Source organism: Bos taurus, chromosome 2 (genome assembly GCF_002263795.3).
Source record: "Bos taurus isolate L1 Dominette 01449 registration number 42190680 breed Hereford chromosome 2, ARS-UCD2.0, whole genome shotgun sequence".
Taxonomy (NCBI): Eukaryota; Metazoa; Chordata; class Mammalia; order Artiodactyla; family Bovidae; genus Bos; species Bos taurus.
The window spans coordinates 106,623,551-106,641,340 of NC_037329.1; the positions used below are offsets into that span (position 1 = coordinate 106,623,551).

Here is a 17,790-nt window from a genome sequence, read left to right on the forward strand (position 1 = left end):
TGAGTAAGGAAAGCCAAACAAGGCCAATCTCTTTATTACCCATTCCCGACCCAATTCCCTGTCCCCCCACAGTACTGCTAGGAACCATCCTCTGACTCGAGGCTCACAGGTTCTCTTCGAGGACCAGGCCGGTAGGCTCCCCGACCCCGAGGCAGGCGGGGATAGGAAGAAGCTGGTGTCCGATTCTTGGCGCGTTCCCAGTGGGCACAGTCCCGAGTCCTGCGGGGTGGGGGACCCTGCCATTCGCCGGGCCCCTTATCTTGGGGAGGACCTTTACCCCCTTGGTTATGAGACTCTGGCTTTAGGTCCATGGACTCCTTGAGGGGCCCCTCAGGAGACTGCAGTTTCTGGGTGTCACTGGTACCTTTGAGGGTATTGCACTCCCCTCCTTTCAGGTGCCTCCGTTCAGGCTGTCTCCATGGGCCTCGACTGGCCCGGCGGGGATCGAGCACAGCTTTCTGGGTCTCGCCCAGCTTTGGCAGATGTGGCCCAGCCCCTGGAGTCTTCTCACATGTGTACTGGGAGGCCAGAGGCAGAGAAACTGACAGGGCAGTGTGAGTAGCTGATGTGGTGGATGGTTCGGTGGCAAGGGTGCTGGGCTGGTGGGATCCTCTGGAGACATCTATAGCTGACTCGGGTTCCAAAGGGGCAGGAGGCTAGGAGGAAGTAAGTAGAGACAGTGATGGAGATATAGTTCCTTAGAGCAGGGAACTGCAGGACCCTTGCCCAGAGTCCAAGCTGACCGCCATCAGCCTAGACCTCCCAGGGTAGAGCAAAGCTCACCCATGGGCCATGGCAGGGGGTTGCTGGTTAGGAAGGTAGCTGTCATCAAGGGAGGAGAGGGAAACTCTTCTCTCACCTGCTGAAGGCTGATGAAATACCGGTTACGCTCAGCCTCAAGGTCGATGATGCCCCCCCTCTCCTGCTGTCTCTGGTACAGCCTCTTGCGCTCTTCTTGCTGGCGCAAGCTCTCTGCATCAGGCTGGTACAGCTCCTGGAGGAAAAGGAGGAGAGTGGAACAAAGGGAAGAATAAACAGAAAGCAGACCTGAAATCCCTGCTCTTCCAGACTGCCTCAGGAGATGGGCTCAGGGTTCTTGGTTTTAACCCTTGGATTAGGCTCATTAGAGGGCTTCCCTCATAGCTCAGTTGGTAAAGAATCAGCCTGCAACGCAGGAGACCCCAGTTCAATTCATGGCTCGGGAAGATCTGCTGGAGAAGGGATAGGCTACCCACTCCAGTATTCTGGGTTGGAGAATTCCATGGACTGTATAGTCCATGGGGTCGCAAAGAGTCAGACATGACTGAGAAGTTGTGATGGAGAAGACTTAGAGTAGTGCAGCCATGAAATTAAAAGACGCTTACTCCTTGGAAGAAAAATGACCAACCTAGAGAGCATATTAAAAAGCAGAGACATTACTTTGCCAACAAAGGTCCATCTAGTCAAGGTGATGGTTTTTTCAGTAGTCATGTATGGATGTGAGAGTTGGACTATAAAGAAAGCTCAGTGCTAAAGAACTGATGCTTTTGAACTGTGGTGTTGGAGGACTCTTGAGAGTCCCTTGGACTGCAAGAAGATCGAACCAGTCCATCCTAAAGCTCAGTCCTGAGTGTTCATTGGAAGGACTGATGCTGAAACTGAAACTCCAATACTTTGGCCACCTGATGCGAACAGCTGACTCATTTGAAAAGACCCTGATTCTGGGAAAGATTGAAGGTGGGAGGAGAAAGGGACGACATAGGATGAGATGATTGGATGGCGTCACCAACTCAATGGACATGAATTTGGGTAAACTCCAGGAGTTGGTGATGGACAGGGAGGCCTGGCGTGCTGCAGTCCATGGGGTCACAAAGAGTCAGACGTGACTGAGCGACTGAACTGATTAGGCTCATTTGGAATAAACTTTAGATTTCTGCTGGGGGCCACGGCTTTGCAGAGGGGGCCCAGGCAGCTTAAGCCCAATTCCTGAAGTCCCATTCGAAGCAGACAAGATGCCATTGATCTTGATTTAGACTACAAGAGAGTTCTCTTACCATGGGCTGCTGGGGTTCAGGGGCTGCTTTCAGGGAGGCAAGATCGTACACGAGTGGCTCTCTGCACACTGGGCACTGCACACCAACGGCCTTCTGAAAAGAGAGGTGAAATCACACCCCAGCTTCCCAGCCCAAAGCACTCGCTAGCTGGCCAGCCTCAACTGCAGAGAGTTGGGACAAAGGGGCATGGGCCCACCCACGCAGCAGTGAGAGGGCACAGAGCGGGGGCTGCCAAGCTAGAGGTCTGAGAACCTTCTGAAACCACATGCAATATGATTACACAGATATAATGATGCCCTTTTTCCTGGACAGAGGTGAACTTTCATTCATCTCAAAGGTACCTATGACCCTGAAAAGGCTAAGGCGGCCCTGGAATGGAGGGATAGAAAGGCTGTGAGTCATGTAAACAGGGGTGAGGAGTCGACCTGTTCGGGTGCAGCATGCTGCCGTTCCTGCTCTCGCTCCCGTCCCTGGGCCTGCAGCTCATGCTCCATGTGCTGGATGTACCGAGCCAGGCAGTGGCAGTGGAAGTAGTGGTAACAGGGTGTTTTGGTAAAGGCCTCCTTCTCCTGGAAGGAGGGTGGAGGGGGGACACTGTCAGCACTCTCCCCCCTGAGCCCCTGTGTCTGTCACCTGCAGACCCCCAGGTCCCAAGAGAGTAACCCACCTGGAAACCATAGAGGCAGATGACGCACTGGCCATGGGGGATGTTGTTATCTGTGAGAATTTCCTTCCCTTTCTGAGAGGAGAGAAAAAGCTGTTCAAATAGGGAGGCAGGGGCCGTAACTGTGAACGAAGCTTGTCAAGCTATTCCCAGGAGTGACTGGCAGGGCTGTCTCTCATGGGGCCAGTTTATCTCGTGGTCATGCATTTCAGTCTTGGTGATCATTTCTGCTTAGAATCAATCCTTCCCTATGTGCCACTCCTCCCCTGCAAATCTACCTAGCTCCAAAATCCAATTTAATTGTTTTTCCACTAAGTCACTTGAAATACTGGGGATGAAAATAAAAACTTAGAAAAAAAAGTGTTCAGTTAAAACTCACATCTTCTGGGAAGCCTTTCTTTAAGTATCTCTCCCTCAATGGGCCTGTTGTGGAGTCAGCTTTCAGAAAGAAAGTGAAGGCATGGACACCCCAAACGGACAGAGAACTGGAAAGGCAGCAAGCTATGAAATACACATGCGCACTGTCACTTGGATAGCGACTACTCTGGAATTCCACAAAGTTCAAAGCTGCATCGTGGAGGCTGATTCAGAAATGCTACAGTGCTCCATGCCCATTCTGACTCTAGGCCACCCACCTTCATTCTTTTATGAACATTTTCCTTAAAAATTGAAAGCAGAGGAAAATAAGGCTGCATTTGTGTTTCTGATCTCAAACAAAAGTTAGCTGTGTATATTAACTTGTAGCTCGAGGCATAATTTCATCTGGGTTGTTTCCTTCATTAGGGTACAAACTCTGAGGAAAAGAACCAAGACTCTTTCTATTCAGCTCCACTGGCAGACTACCAGAGATCTCTTCAAGAAAAGTAGAGATATCAAGGGAACATTTCATGGAAAGATGGGCACAATAAAGGACAGAAATGGTATGGACCTAACAGCAGCAGAAGATATTAAGAAGAGGTGGCAAAAATACACAGAATTATACAAAAAAGATCTTCATGACCCAGATAATCACAATGGTGTGATCACTCACCTAGAGCCAGATATCCTGGAATGCAAAGTCAAGTGGGCCTTAGGAAGCATCACCACGAACAAAGCTAGTGGAGGTGATGGAATTCCAGTTAAGCTATTTCAAATCCTAAAAGATGATGCTGTCAAAGTGCTGCACTCAATATGCCAGCAAATTTGGAAAACTCAGCAGTGGCAACACGACTGGAAAAGGTCAGTTTTCATTCCAATCCCTAAGAAAGGCAATGTCAAAGAACACTCAAACTACCGCACAATTGCACTCATCTCATGCACTAGAAAAGTAATGCTCAAAATCCTCCAAGCCAGGCTTCAACAGTACATGAACTGTGAACTTCCAGATGTTCAAGCTGGTTTTAGAAAAGGCAGAGGAACCAGAGATCAAATTGCCAACATCTGTTGGATCATCGAAAAAGCAAGAGTTCCAGAAAAACACCTACTGCTTTGTTGACTATGCCAAAGCCTTTGACTGTGTGGATCACAATAAACTGTGGAAAATTCTTCAAGAGATGGGAATACCAGACCACCTGACCTACCTCCTGAGAAATCTGTATGCAGGTCAGGAAGCAACAGTTAGAACTGGACATGGAACAGACTGGTTCCAAATTGGGAAAGGAGTACGTCAAGGCTGTGTATTATCACCCTGCTTATTTAACTTTATGCAGAGTACATCATGAGAAACGCTGGGCTGGATGAAGCACAAGCTGGAATCAAGATTGCTGGGAGAAATATCAATAACCTCAGATATGCAGATGACACCACCCTTATGGCAGAAAGTGAAAAGGAACTAAAGAGCTTCTTGATGAAAGTGAAAGAGGAGAGTGAAAAAGTTAGCTTAAAACTCAACATTCAGAAAACTAAAATCAGGGCATCTGGTCCCATCACTTCATGGCAAATAGATGGGGAAGCAATGGAAACAGAGACAGACTTAATTTTTTGGGGGTCCAAAATCACTGCAGATGGTGACCATAGCCATGAAATTAAAAGATGCTTGCTCCTTGGAAGAAAAGTTATGACTAACCTATATAGCATATTAAAACGTAGAGATATTACTTTGCCAACAAAGGTCCATCTAGCCAAAGCTATGGTTTTTCCAGTAGTCATGGATGGATGTGAGAGTTGGACTGTGAAGAAAGCTGAGCACCGAAGAATTGATGCTTTTGAACTGTGGTGTTGGAGAAGACTCTTGAGAGTCCCTTGGACTGCAAGGAGATCCAACCAGTCCATCCTAAAGGAAATCAGTCCTGAATATTCATTCGAAGGACTGATACTGAAGATTAGCTCCAATACTTTGGCCACCTGATGCGAAGAACTGACTCAGTGGAAAAGACCCTCATGCTGGGAAAGATTGAAGGCAGGAGGAGAAGGGGATGATAGAGGAGGAAATGGTTGGATGGCATCACTGATTCAATGGACATGAGTTTGAGTAAGATCCGGGAGTTGGTGATGGACAGGGAGGCCTGGTGTGCTGCAGTCCATGGGGTTGCAAAGAGTCAGATGTGACTAAGCAACTGAACTGAACTGAAATGGCAGACTACTCTTCAAATGTTCATTTATGGCTAGACCCTCCAGGCAAGATCTCTAGCTACTATCAGTTGCCAATGCCAGGAGAACAAGAAACACACTCTTGGTGAAGCATGAAAAATACAAGTTAAAGAGAAAAAATAATTTTGTCAAGATGCTGGTACACCCGTGGTGGATTCATGTCAATGTATGGCAAAACCAATACAATATTGTAAAGTAAAAAAAAAAAGATGCTGGAATAGGCAACTTGGGGAAGCTACAATGCTGTCTTTTGGGGAGATTTTTTGAAACAGAAGACAGTCTCATCTTTCTGGATCAGTTTTGGCCTTACTCAAACAAGAACTAAATGAATGTCTCCAAACATATTTAAGATTCTAGGCTCAAAACCTCTGTTGAGAGACACTGCTGTAGCTGGAAGGGAAGGACATTTCCGCAGGCTAGCACATCTCTTACCTCGATGAGTTCATAGAGCATGGCAGTACCCAGTCCAGCCTCAGCCACGTGACTTAGCGCCTGTGAGATCCTGGCGGGAGAGGGCAAAGCAAACATAAGGCTGCCCTTTCCACTCCAGACTGAGTTGTTTCCCACATTTTCCCTGCTCTGACTAGCCCGACTCACTTGTGGATCTGTTCATCTGAGAGTCCTCGGGGGTTACGGATAGAGATCTGTGGCACCTCATGGGGATACTAGAGGGAGAAAATAACATGTTACTGCTAAAGCCCTCTACCCCAAGGCCTCTCCCTTCCTCCCGTTGCTGCCATAGAGGCCTCACCTGTGTTGGAACCTGAAGCACCAAAGTGAAGCAGACATACTGGGAATCCTGGTCCTCTGCAGTGGCAGGGTGCAGGGTGATGTAGATTTCCCATGGTGATGACCTGCAGGTGGATGAAGTGGAGACCTGGGATGTGACTGTGCAGGGGCTTGATGAGAAGAGAGTGAAGTGGGCAGAAGAAGTGAGCTTCAGGCTCGCTCTTTTGGGGTGATTAAAGGAACAGTGTTTGTCTATATGACAGAAATATTTTTGAATCAAGGCTCACAGATACTGCATGGAATCCTCTTATTACCAAGGGGACTCCTGCCCATCTCCAGTTGAACACGTACCTGCCATTTCCTTTAACCACCTGTAGTTCGTCCAAGTAGATAGACTCTAACACTTCAACTTCAGAGGGAAGGACCCTAGAGAGACCAGGGGAGATTGACTTACTGTTACAACTCTTCATATTAAGTCCTACTAAGGTCAAAAAAGGCTGGCTTTGTAGAAAAATGGCCATCTGTCTGAGTGTATTCTCTTGCTGACCTCCATAAAAATTCAGGAAATGTTTGTCAAGTGGCCAGGTAGAAGCATGGGAATCAGTGTTTTAGAGATCATTTCTGCCAACAGATGAGCAAACAGATTCCCAAAAAGATGAAAAGGCTAGCCCAAATCTCAAGACTTAATGGAGGCAGAATTGGGACCAGAGCGGTTTCCAGCTGCCTGTTTTAAGTTTCATTGCACTGTTGGCTGTTTGTTAGTGGCCATCTCCCTGACCCAGAAATATGACATTCATTGATTAGCATTAAAGTTACCAATACCACTTCTGGCTTTCCTTACACCAGTGTTCATCATGGATCCCAGCATCTACACACACTGCCAATACCAGTCATTGCAAACCTCCTCAAAGGAGATACCAACTTGAACAGAACAGATCTATGTGCTGTAAAGGCTGTGCTGCAATGGAAGAGCCATCAGCCTTGGAATGAGGAACAGGTACCAATCACTTACCAGCTATGTGATCTGAGTAGGCTCTTTTATCTGTCAGCCTGAATTACCCCGTCTGCCACATATAGATACCATCACCCACTCCAGGGTTATCATAAGGATGAAAGGTGATTTGTTTATGTGAAGTGCCTAACAGTATTCTGACTATACTAGTTAGTCTATGTCCCCTTTTTTTCCTGTTTGTGTATAACCTTTTCCCATAAAAGGAAAGACAGAGGGATGTAGTTAATATATTTATGGTCCCTGTTGTCTGACTGATCTAGCTCAACCTGCCCAGGTCAGGATCCTGTGGTCCTGATGTAAATCAGAAGACACACGTTTCCTTAAAAGAAACAGGAGATGTAATGCCACTGAAGATGAGTGGCTGGCTAGAGGGCACCGCTTTACCCAGATAATATGTGGAAAGATACATGTTTGGTTTGCTTTCTCATACTTATATCTTATCCCTTCTTCACTAAGAACAGAGTTGCCCTAGCTTGATATATGTGTGTGTGTGTGTGTCTGTGTGTATACAGAGAAAGATTGATTCTCAAAACTTTAAAAGTCTTTTTAAGTCTTAAGCAGACAATATATAAAATAGATAATGTAGGTAACAGTTGAGTAGTTCCAGCTGGCAAGAGAGTCAGAATGTTAGAGCACCACAGACTAGCTGTACAGTCAGTACTGCGCTTGTCATGGCACAAAGTGTCCCCTTAGAATCTTAAAGTCCCCCTGAATAAGTTGTAAACTACATCTAGGAGGTCTCAAAAAAGGCTAGCACTGGCTGGGCTCCCTGAACCAACGAAACACTGAGGTACAGCCTCCATCAAGAGGTCCTTCAATACTTCACACACCCTACCTGTGACTTGGGTTCTGGATGTGAGATACGGGATGGGACGGTGGTAAGATGGTGACAGATAAAAAGGGAAAGGGGAACTGTAAAATGCCCTAGAACTAAGAACTAAGTTTTGGAATCAGATAACCTGGATTCCTAGTGATTACTATGTACCTTTTGGCAAATCATTTAATCTCTTCAGGTCAAGTCGTCTCAGGTGCTATACCACAGAGTTGCTAATGAAAAAGAGGCTTCTGTATGTTACAAACCAATCTTGATTCTCTCAGCTATTCTGAGGTGGATGACACACCCACTTTTTTAACATTTAAGGACACTGACTCACAGAAGCTAGGTGGCCTGGTCAGCATCACATAGCTAATAAAATGTGAAGTGAATTCATATTTATTTCCAAACCCCAGAGTCCTCCCAGGTTCTGGTCCCCTTGTTAAGAATGTTTAAGAGAAGGACTAGGAGAGCTTTTGTGAGGTGTAAAGCTTTATTCAGACAACAGTCCTCATTAATGCTATCGGTAAGGGAGACGGCTGAGGCTGAGGAAAGCCTCAGCGAAATAGACTGATTCAAGGGGAATGAGGAACGGGGGTGCTGACTGGAGGATATCGGTTCCGGGGATAAGGGATGGGGGAGAGATTTGATAAACTGGCATTCCCCCGCACCGGGACCCTGAGCAAATCCACTTCAGATAAAGAAAATGGGACGGGGTGAAGTCGGATGATCGAACCAGATAAGGCGCGGCCTGAACTGGCCAGGCCGGCGCTGATGCGGTCTCCCGGTCAGACAAGCGCCCCTCCACCACCCGCCCGCTCCTCAGCCCAGAACTCTCTTAAGTAGAAATGTCAGCGTCTCTAACATCCCTCATCCCTCGCCCCGCCACACACGCCCGCCGTACGGACCATCCGCGGCTGCCGCTAGTCCCCTGGACCGGATTCAGGCGGTCAGCCAAAGCCCATGCCCCCAAAGTTACCAGTCCTCATCCCCTGCAGCTACCGACGCAGACACCGCCATGTCTTCTGCAGCCCGCAGCCGGAACCGGAAATACTCTTCGCGCAGTCGGAGGCGGCGAGTTAAACAGGGGAGGGAGGGTGGCTAGCGGCCGTTTCTAGGCAACCGCCGAGTCCGGGTCCTTAGACGGTCCTGATGGCCAAGGGACGGTTCGGAAGTGCCCTTAGGAAGTGCCTATGGGCGGCCCACTGTCTCGCCCACACCCCTGAACCTCTTTGTTCTCCGAACCTCTGACCAGTTCTACCGAGTAAAATTGGTAACAGTGTGAGTCTAAAGAGACCGGCAGTGGGGGTGGAGAAGAACGCTAACTCAGGCAAAGTACGAAGGCAGCCAGAAGGGGCGGAGCTGAAGGCCAGGGCCGGCGTCCCTCGGCCTGAGGAGCTTGAAGCTCCTAGGCTGGGGGTAAGAGAGGGGCTCCTGTCCGCTGAGCGCGCGGGGTGAGGGTGCTGAAGAGGGTGGCAGTGGCAGGAACTTTGGGGTGGCTGGAAGGGGCGGGGTCCGTGGGCGAGGCTGGACGGAGGGGGCGGGGTCGGGGGGGGCGTGAGGCTGAGTAAGGGGGCGGGGCCGAGGGGAGAGGCCGAGTGAAGGGGGCTAGGGTCGGGCGGGCTAGGCTGGGTGGACGGGGAATGGGTCTCGGGGTTGGGTGGGAACGAGGTTTGGTTGGGGGGCAGCAGGAGAAAAGGAAAAACTACAGGAGGCGCTCTGCTTCAAGATAACATCTTTTCATCCACTACACCCTACCTTGTTTATGAGACCTGGATTGTTACGAAAAAAAAAAAGAAAAGGCAAGCCGGCTAACGTTAACCTTTCTTCCGTGCCCGAGCCAGGCCTCCCAGATGTGTGGAACTGTCCCTGGAGCTGACCATCTCTACTTCCTTCCTTCAGAGTGATCCTGAAATCTCTGTCATGGAAAAGTACCACGTATTGGAGATGATTGGAGAAGGCTCTTTTGGGAGGGTGTACAAGGGTCGAAGAAAATACAGTGCTCAGGTGGTGAACAAGGAGGGACATCTCTTGGGTGGGATTCCACACTCTGAACCCCAGTGGAGTATGGGACCAGAGCAGTGACCTGTGTTCCTAAGACACTGACTCCTTCATACTTATGGAATATGAGCTCTGAAATTGGCTTACTTGGGTTCAGATCATAGCTCCACCACTTTGTAGTTTTAGAACTATAGACAAGTTACTCAACCTTTCTTCTGTCTCAGTTTTCTCATCTATAGAATGAAATTAAGAACAGTGTCTGAGTGATGGGGTTTGAGGATTAAGTGTGATGTCACACTGAATCACTTGACACAATGTTTGGTACCTAGCAAACAACAAATTATTGTTATGAGTAGTAGTAGTATCTGGGGCTTCCTGGGTGGCTCAGACTGTAAAGAATCTGTCTGCAGTGTGGGGACCCAGGTTCAATCCCTGGTTTGAGATCTGGAGAAGGGAATGGCAGCCCACTCCAGTATTCCTGCCTGGGAAATCCCATGGACAGAGGAGCCTTGTGGGCCACAGTCCATGGGGTCTCAAAGAGTCAGACATGACAGAGCAACTAACACTTCCACTTACCATATAGGAAGGGATAAACCACTTGAGCTCTATTCTACCCTCTTAATTTTTCCTTTCTTCCCTTTCTCCTAAATCCCTTAAACTTTGAGTTCTTTATCCAGATCAGAACACCTCTCCCAGAATCCACCAAAAGGATCTAACTGACAAAGGCAGTTTCCTCCTAGGGCAAGAGGCAGGGGAAGCCTGGGTAAGGTCAGTTGGAGGCTACCCATGGAGGGTACCATGGGTAAGGTGGATTGGGAGACTAGCAAAGTACAGGGAGAATTGTTCTCAGACAATCTAAAGCCAGCTCCAGAGCCCTGGTGCTAATGTTTCAATAGTGCAATTAGGCCTTGACTCTTGACTTTACCACTGACAGGTGGTGGCCCTGAAGTTCATTCCAAAACTGGGACGCTCAGAGAAGGAGCTGAGGAATCTGCAACGGGAGATTGAAATCATGCGGGGTTTGCGGCACCCCAACATTGTGCATATGCTTGATAGCTTTGAGACTGACAAAGAGGTGTGCTTTGGTTTGGGGGGTCACTTCTCCCCAAGAGGAAGGGTCCCAGGAATTTCCCAGCCTCAAAATGCATACATTTGGAGCCATCAGCAGCACTGCCTATTCCCCGCAGGTGGTGGTGGTGACAGACTATGCTGAAGGAGAGCTCTTTCAGATCCTCGAAGATGACGGAAAACTTCCAGAAGACCAGGTATTCCCGGCTCAAACTTCTCCCGCCCCTGACCTCTCCTCAGGTTAAGAACTGTAGGGAGAGCTGAGGGTGCAGAGAGTCTCTATTCTGAAATCTCCTGAGTAAAATATAAGAGTCTGTGTGTATATGGAGGCAATGTGGTATGACAGTAAGGTATGTGAAAACTGGAACCCAAGTTCTCTGAATACAGAGATTAGGTCTGACACTTTCTAGCTGGGTCTTCTTTGGCAAATTAGTTTAGCCTCTCTTTACTCAGTTTCCTCATTTTAAAATGGAAATAATAATAATGTCTACCTCGTAAGGCATTAATGGGAAGATCAATGAGTTGATTCATGTAAAGTGTTTGAAAGAGTACCTGACACACACTATTCAATAGTTAGCTATTATTTTAGGGAGCTAATATTCCTGTTGTTAGGCACCTTTAGGAAAGAAGTCCAGGTGTGGTGGTACCAGAGAGACAGGAAGGGATAAGAGTTGTGGTTAAGGCAGGATTCACCACCAAGACACAGTAGTTAGCAGTAGGTTGAACACATTCTCCAGCCATATTCATTCCAGGGATTTTTGTGTACTCTGGCAAGTAGGCCCCCATCAGGACTTCCTGTCACAGCATCCTGCTTCCTTCCAAACAACCATCATTATTTGTAAGTCATCACCTTGTTTATTTTGTCTGTCTTATTTGTTTGGCTACAGCTCTTGGGAACAGGGACTTTGTTTTATGTAATAACAGTTAATATATATGAATATATAATTCATATAATATATGTGAATGCTTACTAAGTTCCAGGCACCATTCTGAGTGTTCCATCACTTTACATGCTTGAACTCATTTGAATCCTCACAATGATCCTATGAGACAAGTAAAATCATTATTGTTGCCTTATCAATAGATGATGAATCTGTGAGGCACCAGAAAACAAATGAATAAACAAATGAAATACAAGAACTAAGAAAGATATGGTGTGATGCTCTGGAAGAAAGGGAGGGAAGAGAAGGTCATGTCTACAGAACTATTAGGGTGGAGTCCTTGGGCTCCTTCCTTTAACCTTTCCTTTCTTCCTCCCACCTGACTGTTTGACCTGTAGGTTCAGGCCATTGCTGCCCAGTTGGTGTCAGCCCTGTACTACCTGCATTCCCACCGTATCCTCCACCGAGACATGAAGCCTCAGAACATCCTTCTTGCCAAGGGTGGTGGTATCAAGCTCTGTGACTTTGGGTGAGGAGCCTGACCTTGTGTCGCCACTTCTGGTTTTGCAGGGAGCCGTGTACTGTATGCTTGACTTCCCTGGGCCTCCTTTTAGAACCTGGGCTGGAGAATGGGATTCCTGCTGGGTCTTTTAGAAGGCATTCTCTCTGTTCAGGTTGGGGCGATCTCACACAGTAATAGCTAGCAGTGAGCAGCTCTAGTTTTGACTGAATATCTTCTCTCCATTTCCATTCGATCATCTCCTGCAGGTTTGCCCGGGCTATGAGCACTAACACAATGGTGCTAACATCCATCAAAGGCACACCACTCTACATGTCCCCAGAGCTGGTGGAGGAACGACCTTACGACCACACTGCGGACCTCTGGTCGGTGGGCTGCATATTGTATGAGCTGGCAGTAGGCACCCCTCCCTTCTATACCACGAGCATCTTTCAGCTGGTCAGCCTTATTCTCAAGGACCCTGTGCGCTGGCCCCCCACCATTAGTCCTTGCTTCAAGGTAATGGATATTGACAGATTGCTTTTGCATCAGAAACCTGTCTCTGTCCTATTCCCTTTTCCACAGTTTTTTTTCCAGAGCTGGGGTTGCACTTTGAAGTTACTGAATTAATGCAGGAGCTGGGGCAAGCTGCCTTGCTTTTGTACTACAGGGGCTTATTCTGGGAGGGTGACCTAAGGTCTGCCAAGCCTGCGAGTCTTCCAGATGGTCCTATATCAAAATGAAGAAGAAATTTCAAGATCCCAGAAACAGTTACTGCTCCCTTTCAGTTCAGTTCAGTTCAGTTCAGTCACTCAGTCATGTCTGACTCTTTGCAACCCCATGAATTGCAGCACACCAGGTCTCCCTGTCCATCACCAACTCCCGGAGTTCACTCAAACTCATGTCCATCAAGTTGGTAATGCCATCCAGCCATCTCATCCTCTGTCGTCCCCTTCTCTTCCTGCCCCCAATCCCTCCCAGCATCAGAGTCTTTTCCAATGAGTCAAGTCTTCGCATGAGGTGGCCAAAGTATTGGAGTTTCAGCTTTAGCATCAGTCCTTCCAGTGAACACCCAGGACTGATTTCCTTTAGAATGGACTGGTTGGATCTCCTTGTAGTCCAAGGGACTCTCAAGAGTCTTCTCCAACACCACAGTTCAAAAGCGTCAATTCTTCGGCGCTCAGCTTTCTTCACAGTCCAACTCTCACATCCATACATGACTACTGGAAAAACCATAGCCTTGACTAGACAGACCTTTGTTGGCAAAGTTATGTCTCTGCTTTTTAATATGCTATCTAGGTTGATCATAACTTTCCTTCCAAGGAGTAAGCATCTTTTAATTTCATAGCTGCAGTGACCATCTGCAGTGATTTTGGAGCCCAAAAAGTAAAGTCTGACACTATTTCCACTGTTTCCCCATCTATTTGCCATGAAGTGATGGGACCAGATGCCATGATCTTAGTTTTCAGAATGTTGAGCTTTAAGCCAACTTTTCTACTCTTCTCTTTCACTTTCATCAAGAGGCTTTTTAGTTCCTCTTCACTTTCTGCCATAAGGGTGGTGTCATCTGCATATCTGAGGTTATTGATATTTCTCCCAGCAATCTTGATTCCAGCTTGTGCTTCTTCCAGCCCAGCATTTCTCATGATGTACTCCGCATAGAAGTTAAATAAGCAGGGTGACAATATACAGCCTTGACGTACTCCTTTTCCTGTTTGGAACCAGTCTGTTGTTCCATGTCCAGTTCTAACTGTTGCTTCCTGACCTCCATATAGGTTTCGCAAGAGGCAGGTCAGGTGATCTGGTATTCCCATCTCTTTCAGAATTTTCCACAGTTTGTTGTGATCCACACAATGGCTTTGGCATAGTCAATAAAGCAGAAATAGATGTTTTTCTGGAACTCTCTTGCTTTTTCCATGATCCAGCGGATGTTGGCAATTTGATCTCTGGTTCCTCTGCCTTTTCTAAAACCAGCTTGAACATCAGGAAGTTCACGGTTCACATATTGCTGAAGCCTGGCTTAGAGAATTTTGAGCATTACTTTACTAACGTATGAGATGAGTGCAATTGTGCAGTAGTTTGAGCATCCTTTGGCATTGCCTTTCTTTGGGATTGGAATGAAAACTGACCTTTTCCAGTCGTGTTGCCACTGCTGAGTTTTCCAAATTTGCTGGCATATTGAGTGCAGCACTTTCACAGCATCATCTTTCAGGATTTGAAAGAGCTCAACTGGAATTCCATCACCTCCACTAGCTTTGTTCGTAGTGATGCTTTCTAAGGCTTGACCACATTCCAGGATATCTGGCTCTAGGTGAGTGATCACACCATCATGATTATCTGGGTTATGAAGCTTTTTTTGTACAGTTCTTCTGTGTATTCTTGCCACCTCTTCTTAATATCTAATGCTTCTATTAGGTCCATACCATTTCTGTCCTTTATCGAGCCTATCTTTGCATGAAATTTTCCCTTGGTATCTCTAATGTTTTTGAAGAGATCCCTAGTCTTTCCCATTCTGTTGTTTTCCTCTATTTCTTTGCACTGATCGCTGAGGAAGGCTTTCTTATCTCTCCTTGCTATTCTTTGGAACTCTGCATTCAGATGCTTATATCTTTCCTTTTCTCCTTTACATAGTCTCTATTCTTCTAATTGCCTATCAGATGCAATGTCCGAATGATTTCTAGATTTGCCAACAGAGCCATCAGTCCTCTTCCTGAAAGGAACAATCTTCAGATATCCAAATGGCCAGAGCTAGTGGAGCTAGCTCACTTATTAGGAGCAGAGTATAGAGATGGTGCCTGTTCATTGCAGTTAAATCTCAGTAGGCCAGGGAGGGAGGAAAAAGAGTTGACCCTTTTTATTTCAAGGGCCTGATTTGAGCCTTCAATAAAGTCTAAATGCAGCCTTCTCCCAGAGTAAAATCTCATTATAACTTTCCTTTATTTTAGCTACGATGAAAAGAGAGAAGTTTCTCCCAAACCTATTTAGTTAAGGAGGCCCAAACAATGACCAAAAAGAATCTGAATAAAGGAGGGACTTCTTTGGTGGTCCAGTGGTTAAGACTCGGGCTTCCACTATAGGGGGCATGGGTTTGATCCCTGCATGGCGAGCACACAGTAAATAAATGTGCGTGTGCTCAGCTTTTAAGACATGTCTGCTGGAAGAATGCACTCTGGGGACTTCCCTGGTGGTCCATTGGTTAAGAAACTGCTTTGCAATGTAGGGGACGTGGGTTGGATCCTTGGTCGGGGAACCGAGATCCCACATGGCATGGAGCAACTAAGCCCATGTGCCATAGCTAGAGAGTCTGTGCTCTGCAACAACAGCTCCCAAGTGTTGCAACTAAGATCCAACACAGCCAAATAAATAAATAAGTATTTTTTTAAAAAAAAGTCTTGGTTGACCAGTTCTGATGAGTTTGAGAGCCCATGGGGAAGTGCAGACTGATGAGGTATCCTTTCTTTCCACAGAACTTCCTTCAGGGACTGCTCACCAAGGACCCCCGGCAGCGTCTGTCCTGGCCAGACCTCTTACATCACCCCTTTATTGCTGGTCGAGTCACCAGTGAGTCCTTAGGGTTCCCAGCGCTCTCGGCCCTGGCCCCAACATCTGGATCCAATGTATATTCTTTACCCCTCCAGCTTGAATTTTCTTTTTAGCCTTTTGCATGACCCTTGCACTTCCCTTGTAACCCCCTTCCCTCTTTGTCACTTTGTCTGAAGGGCCTCTTTGCACAGAAGCCTGAAGATGCTGCCATTGTCTCTGGCCAGGTGGAAACAGTGGCATAGCTCCAGCATGATCATGTGTTCCCTCTTCTCTTTCTGCAGTACTAACCGAGCCAGCAGGCCCAGATTTTGGTACCCCATTCACCAGTCGCTTACCCCCAGAACTTCAGGTCCTAAAGGACCAACAGGCTCATCGGCTGGCCCCCAAGGGCAATCGATCTCACATATTGCGGCAAGCCTGTAAACGCATGGCTGAGGAGGCCAAGCAGAAGGTGAGTGGGGGCAGAGGGGTATGTGTGACCTAGCCAGACTAGTGACTGGGGAAGCTAGAGCAGGAGGGTGACTTTCTAGGTTTGGGAAAGGGCTTCGAATGAAATTCATAGTGTCTTATGGCAACCAGATAGTTCTGACTCAGTGTCTCCTGCCCATTTCCTGCAGAAACACCAGAACACAGAACCTCCCCTTGAGCAAGAGGATAGGACCAGCAAGGTGGCTCCTGGCACAGCCCCTCTGCCCAAACTCAAGGACACTCCTCAGGAACCAGGCCTCTTAACTGGGGTTGTAGCATCAGAAATGAAGAGCAGCTGGGCTGAGTGGGGTGCTGGAGAGGCGCCCCCTGCACCTCGGTGAGGAGGGTAGAGCGCAGGATCTATAGGATAACATGATTTGCAGAGCTTTGGCTCCAGTCAAAGCAAATGCAGCATGGTTCTTGTCACTCATCACTGCCTAAATGTGGACAGGGCTCTGGAAGTCTAAGTTTTGGGTTCTTGAATTCTGATTCCAGATGCTTTCCTGATTTCATCAGGAAACATGGTAACTTTCTTTTCTCTATATCTCAGTTGTACATTAACCAAAAAGAAAAAAAAATCATCTCCAGACACACGGAAAGATTATTTGAGTTGAGAGCTACAGGGGAAAACCACCAAGGTAGATTTGAAAATAAGATTCACAGTGGGAGGCAGTCAAGGATATGTGTGTAGTGAACATATGCTGTCCTGGCCAGATCCTAGAAGATCTCCTCTAGCCAGTCCTCTATGGCTTTCCATTCCTACACTGGACCTAGAGGGAGGGACAAGTTAACCCTAAGCCTCACAGGTCTGGAACTCATCCTACTCCCTGCTTCCTCTGGCAGGGAAAACTGGATCACTCAGGACTGTGAGCAAGTGTTCCCAGAGCTGAGGCCAGAGGTGAAGGGCCAGCAGAGCCTTGATGCAGTGGATCTGGAAAATGAGGTGAGTCCCTGCCATGGGTGTTAGGTCTTGGTAGCGGTTTTCTGTAACAGTGATTCCCAACCATCTAAGGATGAGTCCCCTCGTGTTAAAAATTGCTTCCTTCTTATTCATAGATTTTAATTGCATAGTATGTGAACATTTAATTATAAAAAATCGGAGTACATTAGTAAAAAGGAAAGTCCCCCTTAGCCTTATCTCAGTCCCGAGGTATCTGTCTGCTTCCAGACTTTCTGTGGTTTTATACGTATGTATGTAGCTACATAGAATATATTGTTTGGCTGTTTTTACATTACTGAGTCCAGACTGTAGGTATTGTTTTGCCTCATGCATCTATTACCGTATAATCTGTTGTTAAGATTTTTCTACGTCAACTTTAATCTTTTGTTTTTTTAGGGTTTTAACTTTTTATTTTGAAAAGGTTTCAAATTTAAAGAATAATTGTGAAAATAGCACCAAGAATTCCTATATACCCTTTTACTCAGATTCACCAGTTGTTAAAATTCATTTTAGGGTGAGTTTCAGATATGCCCCTTCATTGCCAAAGACCTTAGTGCATATTTGCTAAGA

The 17,790-nt window shown here is 47.0% G+C and overlaps 2 protein-coding genes across 9 annotated transcripts in view; one reads left to right on the forward strand and one right to left on the reverse strand.

Annotated features, from left to right (window-relative positions):
- RNF25 (ring finger protein 25) lies at positions 1–9,278 on the reverse strand. Of its 3 annotated transcripts, none has more exons than XM_005202836.5 (10): positions 8,800–8,877; positions 6,346–6,420; positions 6,017–6,119; positions 5,863–5,930; positions 5,698–5,767; positions 2,701–2,772; positions 2,459–2,602; positions 2,034–2,126; positions 860–994; positions 1–656 (listed from the first exon to the last, which is right to left on the reverse strand). In XM_005202836.5, exons 1-10 carry the CDS (start codon positions 8,838–8,840, stop codon positions 78–80), a joined length of 1,380 nt encoding a protein of 459 aa, XP_005202893.1. In that variant the 5' UTR covers positions 8,841–8,877; the 3' UTR covers positions 1–77.
- Positions 8,951–17,790, forward strand: part of STK36 (serine/threonine kinase 36) — a 27,069-nt gene continuing 18,229 nt past the window's right edge. Inside the window, exons 1-10 of one of the 6 annotated variants that reach the window (XM_059892616.1) lie at positions 8,951–9,239; positions 9,665–9,827; positions 10,756–10,896; positions 11,009–11,086; positions 12,169–12,299; positions 12,539–12,788; positions 15,737–15,830; positions 16,094–16,263; positions 16,430–16,617; positions 17,124–17,223. In XM_059892616.1, the coding sequence (XP_059748599.1) occupies positions 9,744–9,827; positions 10,756–10,896; positions 11,009–11,086; positions 12,169–12,299; positions 12,539–12,788; positions 15,737–15,830; positions 16,094–16,263; positions 16,430–16,617; positions 17,124–17,223 (1,236 nt within the window). In that variant the 5' untranslated portion in view covers positions 8,951–9,239; positions 9,665–9,743. Of the gene's footprint in view, positions 9,275–9,664; positions 9,828–10,755; positions 10,897–11,008; positions 11,087–12,168; positions 12,300–12,538; positions 12,789–15,736; positions 15,831–16,093; positions 16,264–16,429; positions 16,618–17,123; positions 17,224–17,790 lie in introns of those variants that run through there. The other 5 variants (XM_059892613.1, XM_005202828.5, XM_005202827.5 and 2 more) reach the window with 5 other exon arrangements.

Coding starts and splice junctions, on each gene's coding strand:
- RNF25 (XM_005202836.5), bottom strand. CDS start 8,840: ATGGCGGTGTCTGCGTCGGTAGCTGCAGGGGATGAGGACTG. Junction 6,421..8,799: donor GCTGCAGGGGATGAGGACTG/GTAACTTTGGGG, acceptor TGGTCTCTCTAG/GGTCCTTCCCTCTGAAGTTG. Junction 2,127..2,458: donor AGCATGCTGCACCCGAACAG/GTCGACTCCTCA, acceptor CTCTCTTTTCAG/AAGGCCGTTGGTGTGCAGTG.